The 17,703-nt window shown below is 58.4% G+C and overlaps 1 protein-coding gene across 1 annotated transcript in view; it reads left to right on the forward strand.

Moving 5' to 3' along the window:
* PPARGC1B (PPARG coactivator 1 beta) overlaps window positions 1–17,703 on the forward strand; it is a 48,961-nt gene that overhangs the window by 20,998 nt on the left and 10,260 nt on the right. The window contains exons 2-3 of the mRNA XM_076350279.1: window positions 15,227–15,400; window positions 17,207–17,419. Coding sequence (XP_076206394.1) covers window positions 15,227–15,400; window positions 17,207–17,419 — 387 coding nt within the window. The remainder of the gene's footprint in view (window positions 1–15,226; window positions 15,401–17,206; window positions 17,420–17,703) is intronic.

Below are 17,703 nucleotides of genomic sequence, written 5' to 3' on the forward strand. Positions count from 1 at the left end.
CTCCAGGATGCAGTGGGGGATTTGGACCAACAGCATTTCACCAGCAAACCAGCCCCATTTCTCAGGAGACACTCAGGGAGAAGGCTCATGGTCTATTTTATGCTTTGCATCCTGTTTAAGCCAATGTGAGCTTCTGCACTGGATGTGTATGGGCAATCCCTGGCCACAGGCGAGGGGGAGCGCAGAGCAGCCCCCCGGCTCCTCTCGCACCAAATCCAGCAGCCAGCAGGGTAATAAATGAGGAGTCTATATTTAGATGCAGCGTCTGGAGAAGCGTCACGGCATTGCCAGTGGGTTTTACTATTCAGCGCAGGCAGGTTTCCCTGCTCCTTCAGCTTGATGCCACCTTTGTGGAGAAGCTCATCAAGGACATCCAGCACCAGCTGGAAAAACACCCCAAACAGAAAAACTGACACCCGCGACAAGAGCTTGGCACCCACCGAGGAATGGGTAGAGCGGAGCATCCCAGGGAGCCTTGGAAGGAGCTGGCTCGGGGCCCGTTTGGTTTGGCAAAGGCTTTATTTTGTTGTACAGAAGTTTGTAGTAAAGAAACATGTTGCAGGGATGGAGCCATCTCTTGTGCCACCCCAGCCCGGTGTCAGCTCTTCTCCTGGCACTGCCGCTGGTGCAGCCAGGCCGGCATCTCTCTTCTCCGTGCGCTGAGCTGGCTGATTCCTCTCCTTTTCCAACAAGCGGTACAAAGGCTGGCTCTGCAGCACTTCTTCTCTGCATTCCCACCCAGGCTCCCTGGGTTGGACACTGTCCGTGGCAGGAGCCCTGCAGCCCTGGTGCGGGCAGGCAGCTGGCTTCATCCCAATTCATCCCTCATTTCAGCACTGCATGAGCTATCGCCCCACAGTGCTGCTAATCCATACGATGCCTAAACCGCCGGCAGCAGCCCAGCTGCCGCCGCTGTGCCGCTGGAGCTGCTGGGAGCAGCCGGGGGTGGTTAGGGAACATTTCCCTGCTGGAGCCAGGGCTGCCGGGCCTCCACTGACTCAATCGGCGGCATATGAAGTTCCCTGCAATCCATGTTGAAATTTAAAGAGAGGCTGAAGTGTTGTGCAAAGGAGGAAGCGACCTGTGCAGAGCCAAGCTGCAGGTTTCCTACCATCCCAGAGTGTGAGGTTGGTACCGGCTTGGGAAGGATGAGATTTGCATGAGGATGCCTGGTGCTCGGATCTGGGGTTTTTCCCCCATTTTGCAACGTGTCGGAGGCTGTTTGGAGCAGATGCTCTCCATGCGCTGGCTCCTCCCCTCCTAGCCTGGGGAGAGTTTCTCCAGGCAAAGCCAAACACTGAGCCATTGCCACGAGGTGTGAGTGTGGCTGAGCCAGCTGGTGACAGACATGGTGACCAGCTCTGCCAGAGGCCTCCTTTGTGGCTCACAGCACCTTGACTGTTTTTTCCCCGCACCCCTCCAAATTTTGATTGCAGCAGGTCACAGGGAGCAGTTTGCTTGGGTTCCTGCATCCCACCAAGGATGCAGGCAGGGTGGGAAATCCCAGCACGACCATAATGCTGGGCAAAAGTCACCAGCAACGGGGCAAACAGCCCCGTCCCCACTTCTGCTGCACCCTGGGGCTTACACGGCCCTGGCTCCCTGCTCCCGGCCGGGTGCGATGGGTGTTGTGTCAGTACAAGCTGCGCATGGACAACCAACCTTTCCTCTGGTTGCCCGTGATGCACGCTGTGCATCGGCAGTACTGGGACACTTGAGGACACCTCAAGGACTGTGAAACCCGCTGACAGGGCTGGTTCACAGCTGCGCTGGGGGACAACAGCGCTCTGTGCTGGGGGACAGCGAGCCCCCATGCCTGCCCCCACCTCCTGGGGCACCCCAGGGAGGGAAAGCCTCTTGCTGGCGGCAGGCACGGCGTGTTCAGCGTGGGGACAGAGGCACCCATGGCATGCCTGGGCAGCTGCCCGTGGGGGACTGGCAGCCATTTTGGGAGGAGAAGGAGGAAAGTACCTGACTGCCAGGCAGCGGTCCAACCAGTTGAAACAGCTCCCGTTGCGGTTTGCATAACCAAGCACGCCTCAGCCGGGTCTGGGGACGTGCGGCTCCACCTGGTCGCCCACGACTGGAAACCGCACTCACAGCAGAGCACTGGATGGAGAGGCCAAGGGGTTTGCTTGCTGCATGCTGTGCCCGCGCTGCTGGGGCTTGGAGGTGCAGGAGCAGCTCGTTCCCCTCAGGCAGCGGCGGGAGGGTGCGAAGCCAGCTTCACCTGTGGGCTCAGAGTGTGTGGACCGGGCAGGGTTCTCCTGCCAGTGCCATGCTGAGCACAGCCGCGGGGCTCACTGCCCTGCCTCCCTGCCGATGCCCAGCTGGAGCCGCGGCGCTCCCCTCCAAGGTGACATTGGAGGCTCTGCCCAAGGACACCTGGCAGCCCCTGACATGGGGAGCGGAGGCAACCGAGAGAGGCGGATGGCCTCCGTGGAGCGGGGAGATGGACGGGATAAAAGTGCGGCGCAGAGGTGGTGGCGGGACCAGTAACTGGAGCTGCTCACACGGCTGGGGAGCCGCTGCCAGGTGCTGGGACCATTCAAAGTGTATGAAGGTGGCACACCAAGCAGGCGCCTTAACCCCTGTGAGCCCTGCGCTGGGATCTGGGCCTGTCTGGGACATGGTGCTGCCAGGGCAGAGGTGGCCTCCCGCGCACTGGAGGGGACCCTCGGTTCTGATGCTCCCAACGTGGAGGCAGATGCGGGGTCAGACCAGTTCCTGGGCACCAGGCTGTCGGATCCAGATTTCAAATCTGGATTTCAAGCCAGCCTGCCCCGAGGTCTCTGGATTAGCTGGGGTCAAAAATAGGGGGGGACAAGGCTTGGGAGCAGGCAAGCTCAGGGCAGGGTTGTGAGGGAGCTGGTGCAGGACACCAAGTGGGTAAAAGAGTCTGATTTAAGTATAGGAAGTCATGTTTGTGGGCTTCAGCCCCACTGGTTTGGGGCGAAGGAAAGAGGGGTCTCAGCCCTGAGCCAGACCCCACTTGGGGAGTGGCCAGACCACACCTGGGCATGCAGCTCCTGCACGCCCCACCGGAGCCTGTTGGGCTGGGGTTTTGGGGAGGGGAAAGGTGTGGTCCCTCACAGCGGGGAATTTGTAACAGCGTGAAGCTTTGTGCATGTGGGTGATCGCCCAGGTTTGCATGTGCTCCTGAAGGAGCGTTTTGCCCTCGGAGGGATTTTTCTATCTGGAGATCTCAGAGCAGTTTCTTTCCGGGGTGAGTAAGTTGTTCGCAGGGGGGGAGACGGGAGCACCCGGTCCCGACGCCGGGGAAAGCTTGGAGGAGCAGCTGGGTTGGCAGCGCCAGCTCCAGGCTGCAGCTCCCAGAAATGCTCCCTGCAGAGCCAAAAAGCAGGGACAGAGCCCCAGCCCTGGGTGCCCAGGGGCAGATGGCCTGGCTGGGACACCTGCTGCTTCCCGGGACACCAGCAGTGCTCCAGTGCCGACCCAGGCACAGCAAAGCCTTGTGCCGGTTTGTGTAGCACTCGGAAATCCCCAAGCCAAACAGGTTGTGCTAGTGAAAGTGCAGCGGGCGCTGGGAGCGCCTGCACGGCAGCCCCAGAGGTGCTGTTCAGGGATCACGCCTCCGCCATCCACCTCGTGAGCTGTGTACATAGCCCGTGGTCACAGGACCTGCTGTAGCCTGCTCTCATTTCACCTTCCCGTGCCTCAGTTTCCCCGCTGTAATAATTGGAATAGTATCAATACTGTTGATCAGTTAATACCGGTGATTTCCTAGCACTGATGATGCCCACCTGGAAAATACCCAGCTGTTTGGCACCTCCCTTCCCCACCACTTTTTTAGGTGGTTTCAGTCACTGAAGGGGTGATGTGGCTGTGCTGGCTCTCTGCATTTTTGAGGTGCTGGGGCTGGCACAGCCCTGCCTGGGAGAGCCCAAGATGCAGCAGTGCCTGCGCCATGCCTGCCTGCCAGTGCCCAGGCACCCCTGCTCTCCCTGTGCCGGCTTTCCCAGGGAGTGCAGGCAGAGTTGTGCCGGAGCGGAGCCAAGCAGTAGCCACGCCGAGTGGTGACGCATCTCCTCTGGCCAGGACACTTCCAGGCCCTGTAGAGAAAATGGGCAGCAATTTAATCAGGGAGACTGCAGTGCCTGGCTGATGGGCTTAGCTGGAGGGAGGAGAGGAGGGAGCCCCCGATTCAGGAGAAGGGGGTGGGGGGACCCATCTCCTTGCTCTCGCAGGGGACCCTGGTGATGAGAAGCAGTGAGGTGCAGGTAGCAGGCCACACCATGGGGTGCCAGGGCCTCATACAGGGCAGCAGGCAGGAGCTGGCGCGGGCAGCGCTGCCCATTCCCCTGCAGCAGGGGTATGCAGCGAGGGGTGGCCGGCAGCGCCTGCCCACCTGGCAGGGTGGGCTGGGCAGGGCTGGTGCTTCCACCCCCACCAGGATACGGGCCCGGGCACGCATGGACAGGCCTGGCGGGAGGGTATGGACAGATCTGAGCAGTTTTGCCCTTTCCACAGCAGTTTTCATCCTTTGAGGCCTCGTGCCTCCAGCTGAAAACTGCATGTTTCATGTGGGAGCTGGGCACAGTGGGGGCTCCCCCAAAGCCAGGGGGGCCAGCGCAGCCGGTGTCTGGCAGGAGAAAGGGTCTGTTGAGCGTCACAGTGTGTCGGGTTTGGTGATGGTGCCCTGACCCCCGGCAGGGCATGGCGCATCACTGGAGCGTGCCTGTGGCAGCAGAGAGTTGGGGCTGGACCCACTGGGAGGTCAGGCTAATGCGGGAAGATCCTCCTTGCGCCTTCTTAACCCCAGCTTGAACCTATCCTGTCTCCCACCTCGTCCTGATTAGTGCTAAGACAGTGCTCTGCTGCTGGCAGTGCAGGCAACACTGAGCGGTGCAGGGCACCACGCTGTTTTAAGTGGCAGGGGAGGTGGGGGGACCTTGTGGTACAAAACCCGCAGGCAGGCAGGCAGGCAGGAGAGATGCTTTCCTCCCTCCCCTGCCTGCCACCTCCCTGGCAAAAGGGACTAGGAGTGCTCCCAGTGGGGGACAGGCTGCCCAGACAGTCCCTGCTCTGCATGGGAGCAACGGCAAGGTCCAAAAAGGCATCTGTAGCACGGGGAGGTGAAGAGCATCCTGCAGATGACGGCCACAGACCTGGCAGAGGGATAACACTGGGCTGTGGTGTCCGGCAGTCAGCAGGTTCTCTTCACCGGCTCTTCACATGTGTATGTAAAGGGGCAGGATTCGGGCTGGCTTTAACCTCGGCTTCTGTGTCATGGCCACAGAACTGCTGACATGGAGTACCAGAATGCGTCAGGAATTGCAGCCCCCACCCCCCACCCCCGAGCGCAGCAGAGCCAGGCTGCATGCTGAGCCGCTGCTTCCCACTAGCTGCCACCCAGAAAGCCCTGTGTTTGGTGTCCTGAGCCAGGGAAGGAGGATATTTCAGTAATGATAGTTCACCCTGAGCTGGCCTCCCCTCCCCTATCATTTCACAGCCTCAGGGCAGCAACCCCAGAGCTGGTGGCACCGTTGGGTGAGTGACTCCGGTGCAACTGAGAGCTGAGAGCACGCTCACTCCCTGCCGCCTGCCCGTGGACCCTGTAAGCCTCCCGGCTTCCCATGTTGCCTGTGCCAGCCCCTGGGAGTAGTTCAGGGATTCCCAGGACCACAGGCTGCAGCTGTGGCTCCTGGCAAAGCCAAAAGGAGCTCTCCAAGCACAACACTGTGGAAGATTCCGAGGCTGTGGCTGTGGGTAGGGAGCACAGCTGAGGCTGGGCTTGCCTGTGCAGCCTGCGCAGCTCTGGAGCTGGAGGGGGAACCCGACGTGGCACGACACAGTGATGTCTACCATGGTCCCTGTGGGCAGCGGTTCTGCTTTCCTCCTTGTGCTACTGCAGGTTCAACCTCACTCGTAGTGTGGGGAGCTGGAGGGACAGTTGCTCGCTGCCTCCTGGCAGGGATTTGCTCTTGCAGCCAGCTGAGAGGGGTGAAGAGCTGCCGGTGCCAGGGCAAACAGTGCCCATGGAGCTGAACTCGTGTTAGCTGGGAAGGGCTGCACCATGGGAGGATGTCTGCAATATCCTCCGGACAGAAAGGGCCTTGTGGAGCCCCATCAGCCCACAAGCTGGTGACCAAACCTCCAAAGGGGCCGGTGGCCAGAGCAGGGCAGGGACAGGGCTGCTCCTCCTCCAGCCCCTGCAGCCACCCTGACCCCGGGGGAGCCTCCTCGCTGGCGTCCCTCTGCCCACAGCTGTCATATGGCTGCTGGCTGCCAGGACATCAGAAGAGGAAGGTCTGAAAATAATCGCCCCCTCATGTTTTCCTTTCAAAAGGAGGGAGTTGCCATCATGGGGAATTTTTGTGACCAGCAGAGCTGGCTAATAGTCAGCTCCTCGGTGAGTCAAGCGCTTGTCCCCTCCTACGGCACAGTCTGGCCCCCCTGTGCCGCCAGCCTGGCTGGAGGTCAGGGGCACCCCTGTTCGCGGGGCTCCCCAGCCTGTCTCGCGGGGCCACAGCGTTTCCTGCCACCTCCAGCTGTGGGTCTGCGAGCGGAAGCAGTCCCGAGAGTTTCGGGGTCTCGATGCCCCTGCTGGCCTCAGCCACGGCCCCCGCTGCTCCCTGTTCTGCTGGGCATCCTCTGGGCAGAGCCTCTCAAGGTTGCAGGGCTTGTGCCACCTCTTGCTCTGTCCTTGCCTCGTGCAGGCTGTGCTGCCTCGCTGGAGAAATGCTGCGGCGAGGAGGTGAGCATCGTGCTGGAGCACAACACCTGCCTGCTCCTGCCTGTGCCTCTCTCCCCATGGCTGGTGGATGGCATGGCAGGGCTGGAGACCTCCCGAGCTGACGGGACATTTCAATTCCCACTGTGCTTTTGTACCCGGCTCAGTACGTGCCGGTTGCTGTCTGTTGGTCCTGCCTTTGGTTTTGGGGCAGATGATAACAAGGAATTTCTTAGAAAACACCACCAGGGTTCAGGACCAGGCCTGTGCCCTGCCTGGCTGATGCCATCGAGCAGTGCCAGCCCTGCTGCCTGCAGCAACACCCATCAGTGACTGGGGCAAGGCTGGCAGCAGCTGCTGGCATGTGCATATTTGGGGGTGCTGCTCTCTGCTGTGCCAGGATCAGCAGGTGGTGGGTGGTGTTTGCCGGGCTGGCTGCTGGCAGGGTTGGCATGGGGTGCTGCTGTTTGGCTGCAGGGGTGCAGGATAAAGCTGTCACACTTCTCTTGCAATGGGAGACACTGTTATCAGCATGCTGTGTGTGCCTGAGCATGTTGGCACTGCCCGGGCAGCCCTCTCTGCCTGGCAGACTGTACCCTGGGGACGTGGCAGCAGCAGCAGCTGGCACGGCATGGCGCTTGGCAGCAGCCGCAATTGGCAGGTGCTGTTTCCATTAGCCAGTGTTGAGAGAAGAGCGTCCCTCTTTGGGAACGGCCCGTTCCCCGCTGCATCTACCTGCTGCCCCCTCTCCTTGCACGGGGCAAAACAACCATTGGGTCTCCTTTTCTGCCCTTGCCTGGTGCTTGGTGGTGCTGCCCTGGTGGTGGCGGTGCCGGAGGGTGACGGCAGTGGGGAGGTGCTTTGGGCTCTGCGCGGGGCGGCTGGGGCTGCGGGGTCTCCCCAGCTCTTCCACGGCATCGGTGAGTCCTGCAGCCCTGGGCTGGCCCATCCTGGAGCTCAGGCAGAAATAAAGTGGACTCTCTAATCTGGAGCCCAAATAAATGGCTGCCGAGTATAGTATGAACATGCAGCTCTGTAACCTGTGATATACTTTGCTGTTGCCCTTCTTCCTAAAGCTGACACACCTTTGTTTAAAGTGTTCCAGCAGATCGTTATTTATTCAGGGCATTATTACCAGTATCTCAGGCTCCTTTTTTCTATCCTGTGACTCAGGGATAGTTTAGTGCAATTTCTTCCATCTTTCCTCCATATCAAAGATATCCTGGCAAGTTCGTGTTTATTGTTTGCAGTTAATGTTTAATATTTCCTATTACTGGCATCTCATGGTTGATCTTAATTACACCCTTCTAATGTAAGACAAAAGTCAGCGAGCGAGATCGTGTTCACACTCAGGCTGTGGCTCAGAGCCTGGCACCAAGCACCCCTTGTCCTGCTGGTGCCGCTGGGCCGGGTAGCTGGTGCTGCCTGCACCCCCTCCCCTTGCCCGCTCTGCACTTCACGGGCTGCGTCGGGAGGGCGGCTGCTCCATGCGTGCCGGTGCAGGGCATCCGGCTTGGGGCCCGGCACTGCCGCGGCAGCTCCCACATGCAGCAGTTGTTTTTGAGCAGCTTGAGTGGAAGAAAGGATCAACCTGCTGTTTATTTTGTCCAGGCTTTAAATGCTAGTGCTGTTTCTTCCTCTTGCTGGCTGGGCTGAATCGTTAAAACAGATTAGTAGAAATTAAAAAAAAATTAAAAATCAACAGAGTGCAGAGGGTGAAATGCCCTGCTCCTAGCAGGACAGCAAGGCGTTGCACACCTCTGTGCAGACCCAGGAGCCTGGGCGATTCCTGTGCTCCTTTTCCCCCCAAATTGGGGAGCTGGATGAGGGAGTGGCAGCCTGCTGCTGCGCAGCCCTGCCTCTGCATTCCTCGTGCCTCCCTCCGCCATGTCACATCGGTGTGTTTGCAGGCAGGGTCCCCTCTGCCTTCGCTGCCTCCCAAGGAGGGACTGCTTGCCCTCCACTTTGGGGCTTTCAGGCTATAAATATCGGGGGGTGGTGAGGGGCAGCCGGGCCAAGGCACCCGACACCACCTCTCCCTCATTCACAGTGACATTTTGTCAAATGCCGGTGGGGAGGTGGGTTGCTTATCTGCTGGCACATGCTCTGGTGACCTTCACAGCTCTCGCCAGGTGCCTCCTTGCTGTATTTACACTTATTTATAGCTCTCTCCTTCATCCCCACCTCTGCCCTCCTCCCCGGTACTGGAGGGGGGCTGCCTGCTCCACGCGGGTCCCTCTGGGTTGGGAGGGCTGGGAGGGAGCTGGCGTGTCCTTAGGGATGATAAGGGGCTGGCAGCACCCAGCTTCACCCGCCCAGGGTGCTGGTGGCCTGACTGCATGGGGACCGCATCCCCTGGGTGGGAGCCGCAGGGACAGCAGGGTGCACCCCGGGAGTGGACGGGGCTGGGTTTGGCCCCGGCGTGGGTTGCGGTGGCTGCGTGCCCCCATCGCCTCCCTGCTCCAGTGCTGGGGCGGCCTGGGAGTGTGCTAGGGGTCTGCATGCACGCATCCCTGCCTGCCCAAGTGGGGCTCCCACCTGCCAGAAGCAGCTAGCGGGGCGGGCAGCCGTGCCCACCACTGCACCAGCCAGCCCGCTGCTGCCTGCCCGGGGAAGAGTTCATCCCAGTGAAACAGCTGCGCGGTGCCCGTCTCCCTGCATGGCTGTAATCCCCATTTCAAGCAGTCTGTAATTACGGATTTCCCTGATAAGCCCGGACGGCTCTCTCCAAAACCCCTGCCCAAGGATTTTCTTTCCTTTTTAGAGACAAGCTTGGGGTGAAGGCGAGGAGAGGGAAACTCCTTGTCCGAACATGGGCACCAGGAGCCAGTGCTGCCCGTGCCGCCAAGGGAGGGCTGGCAGGAGCCGGCACTCCGTGTTCTCGGCATTTCTCACCTTCTGCTGGTTTGGGTCCCAGCCTAAATGCTACTGGCTAATTTGGGGCTCTGTCTCCAGCGCGTATGGATGTATATTTATCCCTTAATGCTTTGGGTAGGCACTCGGCTGTGGGGAAGGAGGAGGCTCCGTGCAGGGCTGAGTCACTGCTTCGGCTCCTTGGCGAGGAGATGGGCTGCCTGTTTCTGGCCGGTTCCTTCGGCCCCTCTGAGGAGCTGCCGCTTTCCTTCCTTTTTTCTGTACAGCAAAGTGGCATGCAAGTGATAAGGCAACTGCAAAGCATCCTGGGGCCGTATATGCAGGCAGCAATGCAAATCTGGCCTCCCAGGCTTAAACAAGATTAAGTTCCTGTGAAGGCGTTGTGCCTGTCCAGCAGCGCTTTTTGCGCCGGCAGACTTCAGAAGCTGAAACTTTTGCAGCCTCACTAAGCATGAGCACAATGCGTGTGCCATCACCCGGTGCGCTCAGAGCCTCGCTGCAAAATACTTGGCCACAACTTCAAGGGGCTGGGCCAAGAGGTTTTGCAGATAAGAGAAATTTCTACTGGTGCTGTTGTCGGGGGTGTGACAGAGGAGAGGACCTGCAGGTCTCTTTGTCACCGTCACTGCCCTGTCCCCAGCCTCTCTGAGCCAGTTATAAGCAATGGCCAGCTGAGCTCTCTTGCTTGCCCTGGTTTAGGTTGCTATCTCCTGGCAGCAGGGCTGTAGTTCCTTGAAGACCGTGTCCGGAGGTGGCATCGCCCCTTTGCTTCTTTCCCAGGTTTGCTGCAGGGAAGGCAAAACCCCAAAGCATCAGCATTTGCCTAAAGGCTGCTGAACTCCGGGTGGCAGGTGCCTGTTTTCAGGCTGGCAGGCAGGAGGGCCGTGCGCTGCGCGCTCCCAGGGCAAGCTGGCTGCACACACATGGAGCCAAGGTCTGCTCTTGGTGGGCTCGCTGGGTATGGCTGCCCACAGGAGCCGGCAGCCCGCTTCCCAGCTGGCCTCTCCAGCCCCACTAACTGGGGAGTTTAGTCTGAGGAGCCCAAGTTGACACTGAAAAAGAGGAAGACATTTCCTGTCTCATTAATCCAATATTTGAATTAGAGTTGGGCTTGGAGAGGAACCTTATGTCTCTGCAGAGATAAGACCTCACATGCTCCCACACCAGAGTTAATGCTGCTCCAAAGCAGGAGAAAGACCTGAAAGGGGAAATGTACCACCTGCCATCCCCACGACGTCAGGAGCCAGCACTGAGCTGCGCTCAATGGGGCATCCTTGGATGTGGCTCTAGCCAGTGGCTGCCCTCACTCTGCTGCACATCCAGCCCAGGACACATGCTGGAGCTGCTGGGGACACTAGAGACGATTGCCCACATCGGCCAACCTCACGATCGGGCAGGGAGATGGAGCTAACCCCCATGTCAGCTCCTCATCCCGCTTTGCCTTGCCACTGCCCCAGGAAGGGCAAAGATCAGGGACTTTGCAAAGGGACAGGGAGTCGGAGCAGCAGGTGCCCTGGTAGGTGCAGTCCCCAGAGCACCTGGGAGCTCTTCCATTCGCAGCCCTGGGAGACAAAGGGATACTGACCAAGGAGCCACCAGAAGCTCTCAGACTGATTTGCTCGCGTGGGGTTTCCAGGAGAAGGCATAGGCACAGGCTGGGGGGGAGCCAGCCCTTCCACAACTGCAGTGCTTAGGGAGAGGCCTCGCTGGTACTTGTCTGGAAATGTTTAGGTGCAGCCGAGGCTCCCTGGGACAGGAAAGTTGGCGAGGTGACCTCTGGATGTCCTTGACTGCTGGTTTGGAGACTGTCCCTTGCACTTTCTCTCTATTGCCAGCTCCGCCGTGGTTGACATGGACGGTGGGGCTGGCAGTGGGGCGGTGCAGCCGCGGCGGGCAGAGAGCCTTCCTGATCTCCAGGCTGTCCCCGGGCATGCACAGCATGGCTGCTGCTGGGTCTGGCCAGCCTCGGCAGGGGCATGAAACGAGCACAAACCCTCGGTGCGAGGGTCCCTGCCAGCCTCCCGGGGCAAGCTCTGCTCCCACGATTGAAGTTATAAACCTCTCGCAGCAGGGAAGGGCTGTCCGAGCTCAGCAGTAAATGAATAAAAACGTTAATGCTCTGTCCTCCCAGCAAGCAAAGCCTCTGTATAGGCGAAGCTCCTTACAACATGCAAGCGAGTATCAGCTGCCTCTTTGTCCTGTAATTGCAATTGCATTTCTGCTAGGGCTGAGGTCAGAGTTGGTTCATGCTTTAAATAAAGCTGAGGAGGACGTCTCTGAATGGAGGCCGTTCCCCCAAATGCCCTCCACCTTTTAGCTTCAGCTTTCAGGTGCAGCTGCCCATGCGGTGCTGCTGCAGGGCGCTCCTGCTGCCCAAGGGGATGCCCAGGCTTGGGCTCCTGCTCCCCCAAAGGAGGAGGCACAGGGGCACCCACATAGCTGCCTGGGCATCCCTCTTCCCCGGAGCAGGGATTCATCAGACAAGTCGCAACGAGCTGCCGGCAGCTTTCTAGTCGCGGCTATGCTGCAGCGTGCACGGGCCAGGTGTCTGGGCTGGAGGATGCCTCTGAATTTTTGAGCATGTCTCCATGGGTGTTTGCTGGCTGCACACCAAGAACCCATGGCTGATCTTCCTACAAACTCCCGAGTAAAATTAGAACAAAAGTTCACTCCTCTCCCAAGGCAGCAGGAAATGCAAAGGGTGGGAAAAGGGAAAGTCAGAGCAGATGAGGTCCAGTGCCCACAGGCAGCCTCCCCATCACTGCCACTCCCTACCCGGGCAGGGGGGCTGGGTCCTCCCCCACCCTTGCGGCCAGCCCAGAGGGGCTCTGTTCTCAGCGCTCAGTGCCGGGCTAGTGGTGCTCAGAGTGATGGATTTCCTCCAGAGACTCAAGTCCTCGGTGGCTGGGCCGGTTAAATGACCCTTTCTAGCAGAGGGGGCTGGCTGGAGCCGCAGCTTCGTGCTAGGATGCCCTGCAAGGTGCCCATGCGGGCAGCTGCACTGAGCAAAGGCTCTACCCACTTTTTCCAAAGAGGAGGGGGACCGATGCAGGCAGAGCAGCGTTTTTGGGCAGTCCTGACCTGTGCTAGCTGGGAACCTGGGAGCATCCACTGCCAACCACTGCCTTGAGATGGCTGCACGCAGCATGGCAGTGCCGGGGCACTCCTGCCTTCGGGGTGCCCAGAGAGGGCAGCTCAGCAGCATTAGATTGCAGGAGTTTATTTTTACCCAGCCCTGTTGCCAATGGGGACTTGTCACATCTGTGGAGTTGATCAAAAGATGTCCCAAGCACTGGTGTCAGCTGCTCCTTGTGATCTCAGCACCAGGATCTTTTCCCTTGTGGCATATCAAAAGGAGCAGGAGAATTTGACTGCTTTGCTATTTTTAATTGAACGCGCACACACACACACACACATATATATATGTATGTATGGCTTTTCTAAAAATAAAAGCCTTTGCCTGTGTTCCCATGGGAAGATTTGGGGAGAAGGGGGAGCCAAAGTTGTTGCAAGATTTCTTCTGGAGCAGGCGCAAGAGCGGTGGCAGGAAAGCAGGGACAAGCCACAGCAGGTAAGGGACACATCTGAGAGGCCAAAGGACGTCTGATCCCAGAGCAGCCCAGAATGCCCCTGAGCAGAGAGGACAGGAGAGCTGGGGGAAAGGTAACATCTGTGTCCCCCAGAGCTGGCAGTGATGAGGACGGGGACCCTTGACCTGCTACATGCGCTCTGACCACCCGGGGAGCAAAGGTTTTCGCAGGGCAGGTTTGAAGAGCCCCAGCCTTGGGGGGCCCACGAGGAGTATCCGGATCCCGGAGCTGTTCAGGGCATTGCATAGATGTTTTTTTGCGCCCGATACAATTGGCGGCACCACGCTCATAGATGTCTACCTGATACACCTCCCTCTAGCAGCAGGGCAGATGGAAGACACTGGGGAGAGCATCCCCCCAAGCACAGGGGCAGCTGCCCGGTCCCCTGTGGGGTTTGCCCACACCGGCGGGGCTGGGTCAGGGTCAGCAGTTCCCCACAGCCCCCAGCCCTGCTGCGGCCATGGGGACAGCCAGGCCAGTGGTCTGCTGCTGGGACACAGCACTGGCTCGCTATTGGGCTGTGAAGCCACTCTCTCCTGCCCTTGCTGCATCCTCCAAACCACTCACGCTTTCCTTGCCACCCCTGGGTGGGAACGGGGCAGAAAGCAGATGAGAAATGCAAAATGGGGGGGGAGCTGTGTACACAGGAATGTCCTTTGGTGTGGCACAGGGTATCCTAAACCTGGTGGGAAGCACTGGCACACAGGCTCCTCAGCCTATGGGAACACAATCAATAATCCCAGATTATCCCAATTAAAAAAAAAAAAGGCAAGAGAAAGAGAGAAACCACTGTCTTTTCCATTCCTGCAGCTCAGTTTGAAATCCCTTTTCCTTACCCTTGAGTTTCAGAGGAGACCCTTCCAGGGCATTTCAGGAGGGGAGGCCCCCACGTTCTCCTGCCCCTGCAGCCTCTCTCACGTGCTCAGATATTTGCCTGCCCCAAAATGCATTTGCTCTGTAAATAAACTTGCTTCCCTCATTGCCAGAAAACTCCCCCCGGGCAGCCAATACCGGGAGGAGTCGCACCAGACCTTTCCCCGCCGCGTTTGAACCTGGACATCAGGGGCAAAACCAAGCATGACCCGGGGGCTTGGTGCAGGCAGCGAGTGGCAGTGCAGGCAAGGCCATGCCAGTGCCAGCCCTCGCTCCCGCGGGTGCTGGATGCAGCCGTGGGACTTTGTGGCTGGGCAGCGGCTGGGAGCCAGGCAGAAGCGAGGCAGGTTCCAGCTGCTTTCTGTGGTTAAATGAGATTTTTAGCTCAGTTCCTAGAGCTCGCATTGCCCCGTGTGCACCCAGACATCAATTCGTTTCCATGCTGTTTTTCTCATCCTGTGTGTGCAATGCGGGTCTCAGGGTCTGTATTGCCTTGGTGCTGCCTTGGGATGTGCAGGATGTGCAGATTCCCCAGAGGAACTGTCCCCGAGTGATTCAGTGCCATGTGGCAAGGGCAGGGACAGGTTACGGAGCAGCCACACCGACCAAGCGTGAGGCTGCCCACTGGAGCCTGGCCCCGTGTGTTGCTGTCTTGTGTGCGCCCAAGCCTCTTGCCTCGCTCTGTTATCGCTGATCCCCAGGGCAGCGGGATAACCCTGGATGTCACCCTTAGGGCACCAAAGGCAGGAATGGTTTCCCCTAAGAGCACCAGCAGCTGCTTTACCGCAGTCTGGGCGGCTGTGCTGTGCCTTGAGCTTCTGCTCGCCAGAGGGGACGAGGCTCTTCCCGTGCAGATGCTGCTGTTTTGACATCTGCCACAGCATGGGACGCAAGAGGGGGGGTTTGGTGGCAGTTGTGGGGTGGCTTTCAGTAACCAGCAGTGCCAGTGCCAGGCTGTGCAAACTGATTTTCAAGATGTGCAGTGAAGAGGTACTCTCTGTGCTCTCCACTGCCGTGTAATTGCTCCTGGAGCCACTTGCTAAAGCTGATTCGAAAGAGGGTCTGAGTAATGGGATCGAGCGGAGGTGACAGCATGAGGGGAGACCGGCTGTCTCCGCAGGTGGTTGCTGCTGCCTGTTGCTGCCTGCCCCTCTGGCGTGGCGGTGGGCTTACCACCTTTCTCTTCTCTCCTCAGTATGAGGTGTCTGGCGAGGAGCACCTCTACTCCGACTTCCCTGAGATTGATTTGTCTCAGCTGGATGCCAGCGACTTTGACTCGGCCGGCTGCTTCAGTGAGCTGCAGTGGTGTGGGGAGCACTCGGAGACCGACTCCAGCCAGTACAGCACTGACGACTCCGAGCTCTTCCAGGTACCCCCATCCTCCTGGCACAGGGGACCTGGGGATGGAGGCTAGGGGGAGAGCGGAAGAAGGAGGGAGGATGGAGGGGTCCTACACAACTATTAATAGCTCCTCCCCAGCTGATTAGTGCTCCATTAATTTGCGTGCTGGCTGTAAATGGAGCAAGCAGAGTAAGGCTAATGAGGAGGTGGACAAGCAGAGGACTGCTGCTGAGCCAGCACTCCTGTGATGTATTATTAAAAGGGAACTACAGCTAGTGCACAGCATGTCCCGTTCAATTCCCAGGATGGCAGGGTGTGCCGGGGCAGCAGCGCGGGGGTCTCAGGGCTGTGGCGTGGGGCAGGTATATTTATTTCTCAGGAGCAGAAAGCAGCCCCTTTCTCTACCTCTGGCATCCTCCCTGTGTTTGGGGCTGGGGTCCCTCTGGCAGAGGGCAGCTGGTTTCTCTCCTAGCCTTTGTACTGGGATGGCCCCATCACTGTGCCGGCACCTGGGACCACGCGGTACAAAGTGGTGCCAGGGCAGAGGATGCTCCTGGGCACCGGCAGGGCTGGTCCTTGTCCCTCGGCATGTTTTTGCCTCTCCTTGCGGAAGAGCTGAGCATCTCGCAGAGCTGTGGCGCCAGGGCAGGGCTGTGAGCACAGCACAGGCAGGTTGGAGGCAGGGAGCTGCAGAAGCTGCCCGGGGACTGGGGGCAGAGCAGGCTGGGCAGCCTGCTCACCTTTCCCAAAGCTCATGCCATGCCCTGGATGTGCCCTGTCCTCGGGGGCTGGGGTCACCATGCCCTCATGAGCAGCACCCAGGCTCTTACCCCCTCAGACAAGGTTGCAATCCACTGGTGCCCGCTAGTCACCAACTCTGGGTTACATTTTGGGAGGGAAGAGGATTTGTATTTAAACAAGGAGGGGAGAAAAAATAAAAAGCCCCAATATTTTCTAACCTGACCACAATAACAACCCTCTGGCTTTTATGCTATGCTGATGCTGTGCTTGAAAATGGTCCAGTCCAGCTGAGGGCCTTCATCACGAGATACATATTTTCCGCTGAACTTCCTGGGGAAAAGATAAACAGAAAAGAAATGCAAAGGACAGGCCCATTAGGAGCAATGGAGTATGATGAAATGTATCCCACTGAACTTGTATGCACAGCGGTCTCGTGCCAATAACAGGAGGAAAAGAAATGGAGCCAAAAATGGAGCATCCTGCTGCCTTTCCCTGGAGCTTGCTCTAGTAACTGCGAGCAAGGTTAGGGCATGGAACAAAAGATATTTAATTTTCAAACAAGATGAGAGAAACATGGGAGGCTGTGTGCAGTCAACAGTCCTCCTTGTGAGTCTGAATTTACCCCCACGCTAATTTTATAACTGATGGTAGCCTGCTTCTTGTTGGACATGGTTTTCATTCAGAATATGATGGAGGAGGACCGAAAAGAAGGAACTCCTGGCTCACTTGGGAGCTTGCAGCCCAGAGTCAGGAGGATTTGGGCAAGGAGCCTTTTAATCACAGGTCCTTTATCTGTTGCTGTTTGCCTCATGGTGGGGTGGAGGCAACTATGGGGAGAGAAGATGCCCTGATTCATTATTTTCCTGCTGGGGGTGCAGGGGGACAGACTGATGCTCCTTTTCCAGTTGGGTCTCTCTCCCCCTGATCCCATCCTAGTGCTCCTTTGGGGAGAAGCTCTCCCAGGTCCCCTGCAGGGTCACCGGGAAATGTGGGTGCTGGTGTGGCACTGCCTGCCCCTCTTCCACCTGCCCAGCATCCCCTGGTCCCTCTGCCCAGCCTAACTCCCCCTCTCTTCTCTGCCTTCTCCTTTCAGATAATAGACAGCGAGAACGAAGCACTGCTGGCAGCCCTCACCGAGACACTGGATGATATACAGGGAGATGACATGGGCCTGGCTGCCTTCCGAACTATGGAAGAGGGGGACACGCTCAACCATGCCTACACCTCGCCTGCCCCCTCCCCCAAACCCACCGCCCCGGTCACGGGGGGGCCGCCCCCGGCCCCCGAGTTTGATGAGCTGTCTCTAGTAAGAACCCACTTCCTACTGTTTAAGGTGGATTTGGATGAGCCCCTGATAAGCCGGCTGCATGGGTATGATAGGAAGCAAAGGTCTGAATTTTTTCATTCTAGGCTTAAAACTCTCTTTAATCGTCAATACCAAAGCATATACTTGTATTGTATACGTATACATGTTCTGCATCATTGCTGTCACCTCCATCACCATCCTCACGGGAACAAGCTGTGTGTATACAAATATATATATGAAGGGGTGGGGGCGGGTGTCAAAGGGGTGGTGGCTGCTTTGGCAAG

The sequence above is a fragment of the Aptenodytes patagonicus genome, chromosome 12 (assembly GCF_965638725.1).
Source record: "Aptenodytes patagonicus chromosome 12, bAptPat1.pri.cur, whole genome shotgun sequence".
In the NCBI taxonomy this organism is placed as follows: Eukaryota; Metazoa; Chordata; class Aves; order Sphenisciformes; family Spheniscidae; genus Aptenodytes; species Aptenodytes patagonicus.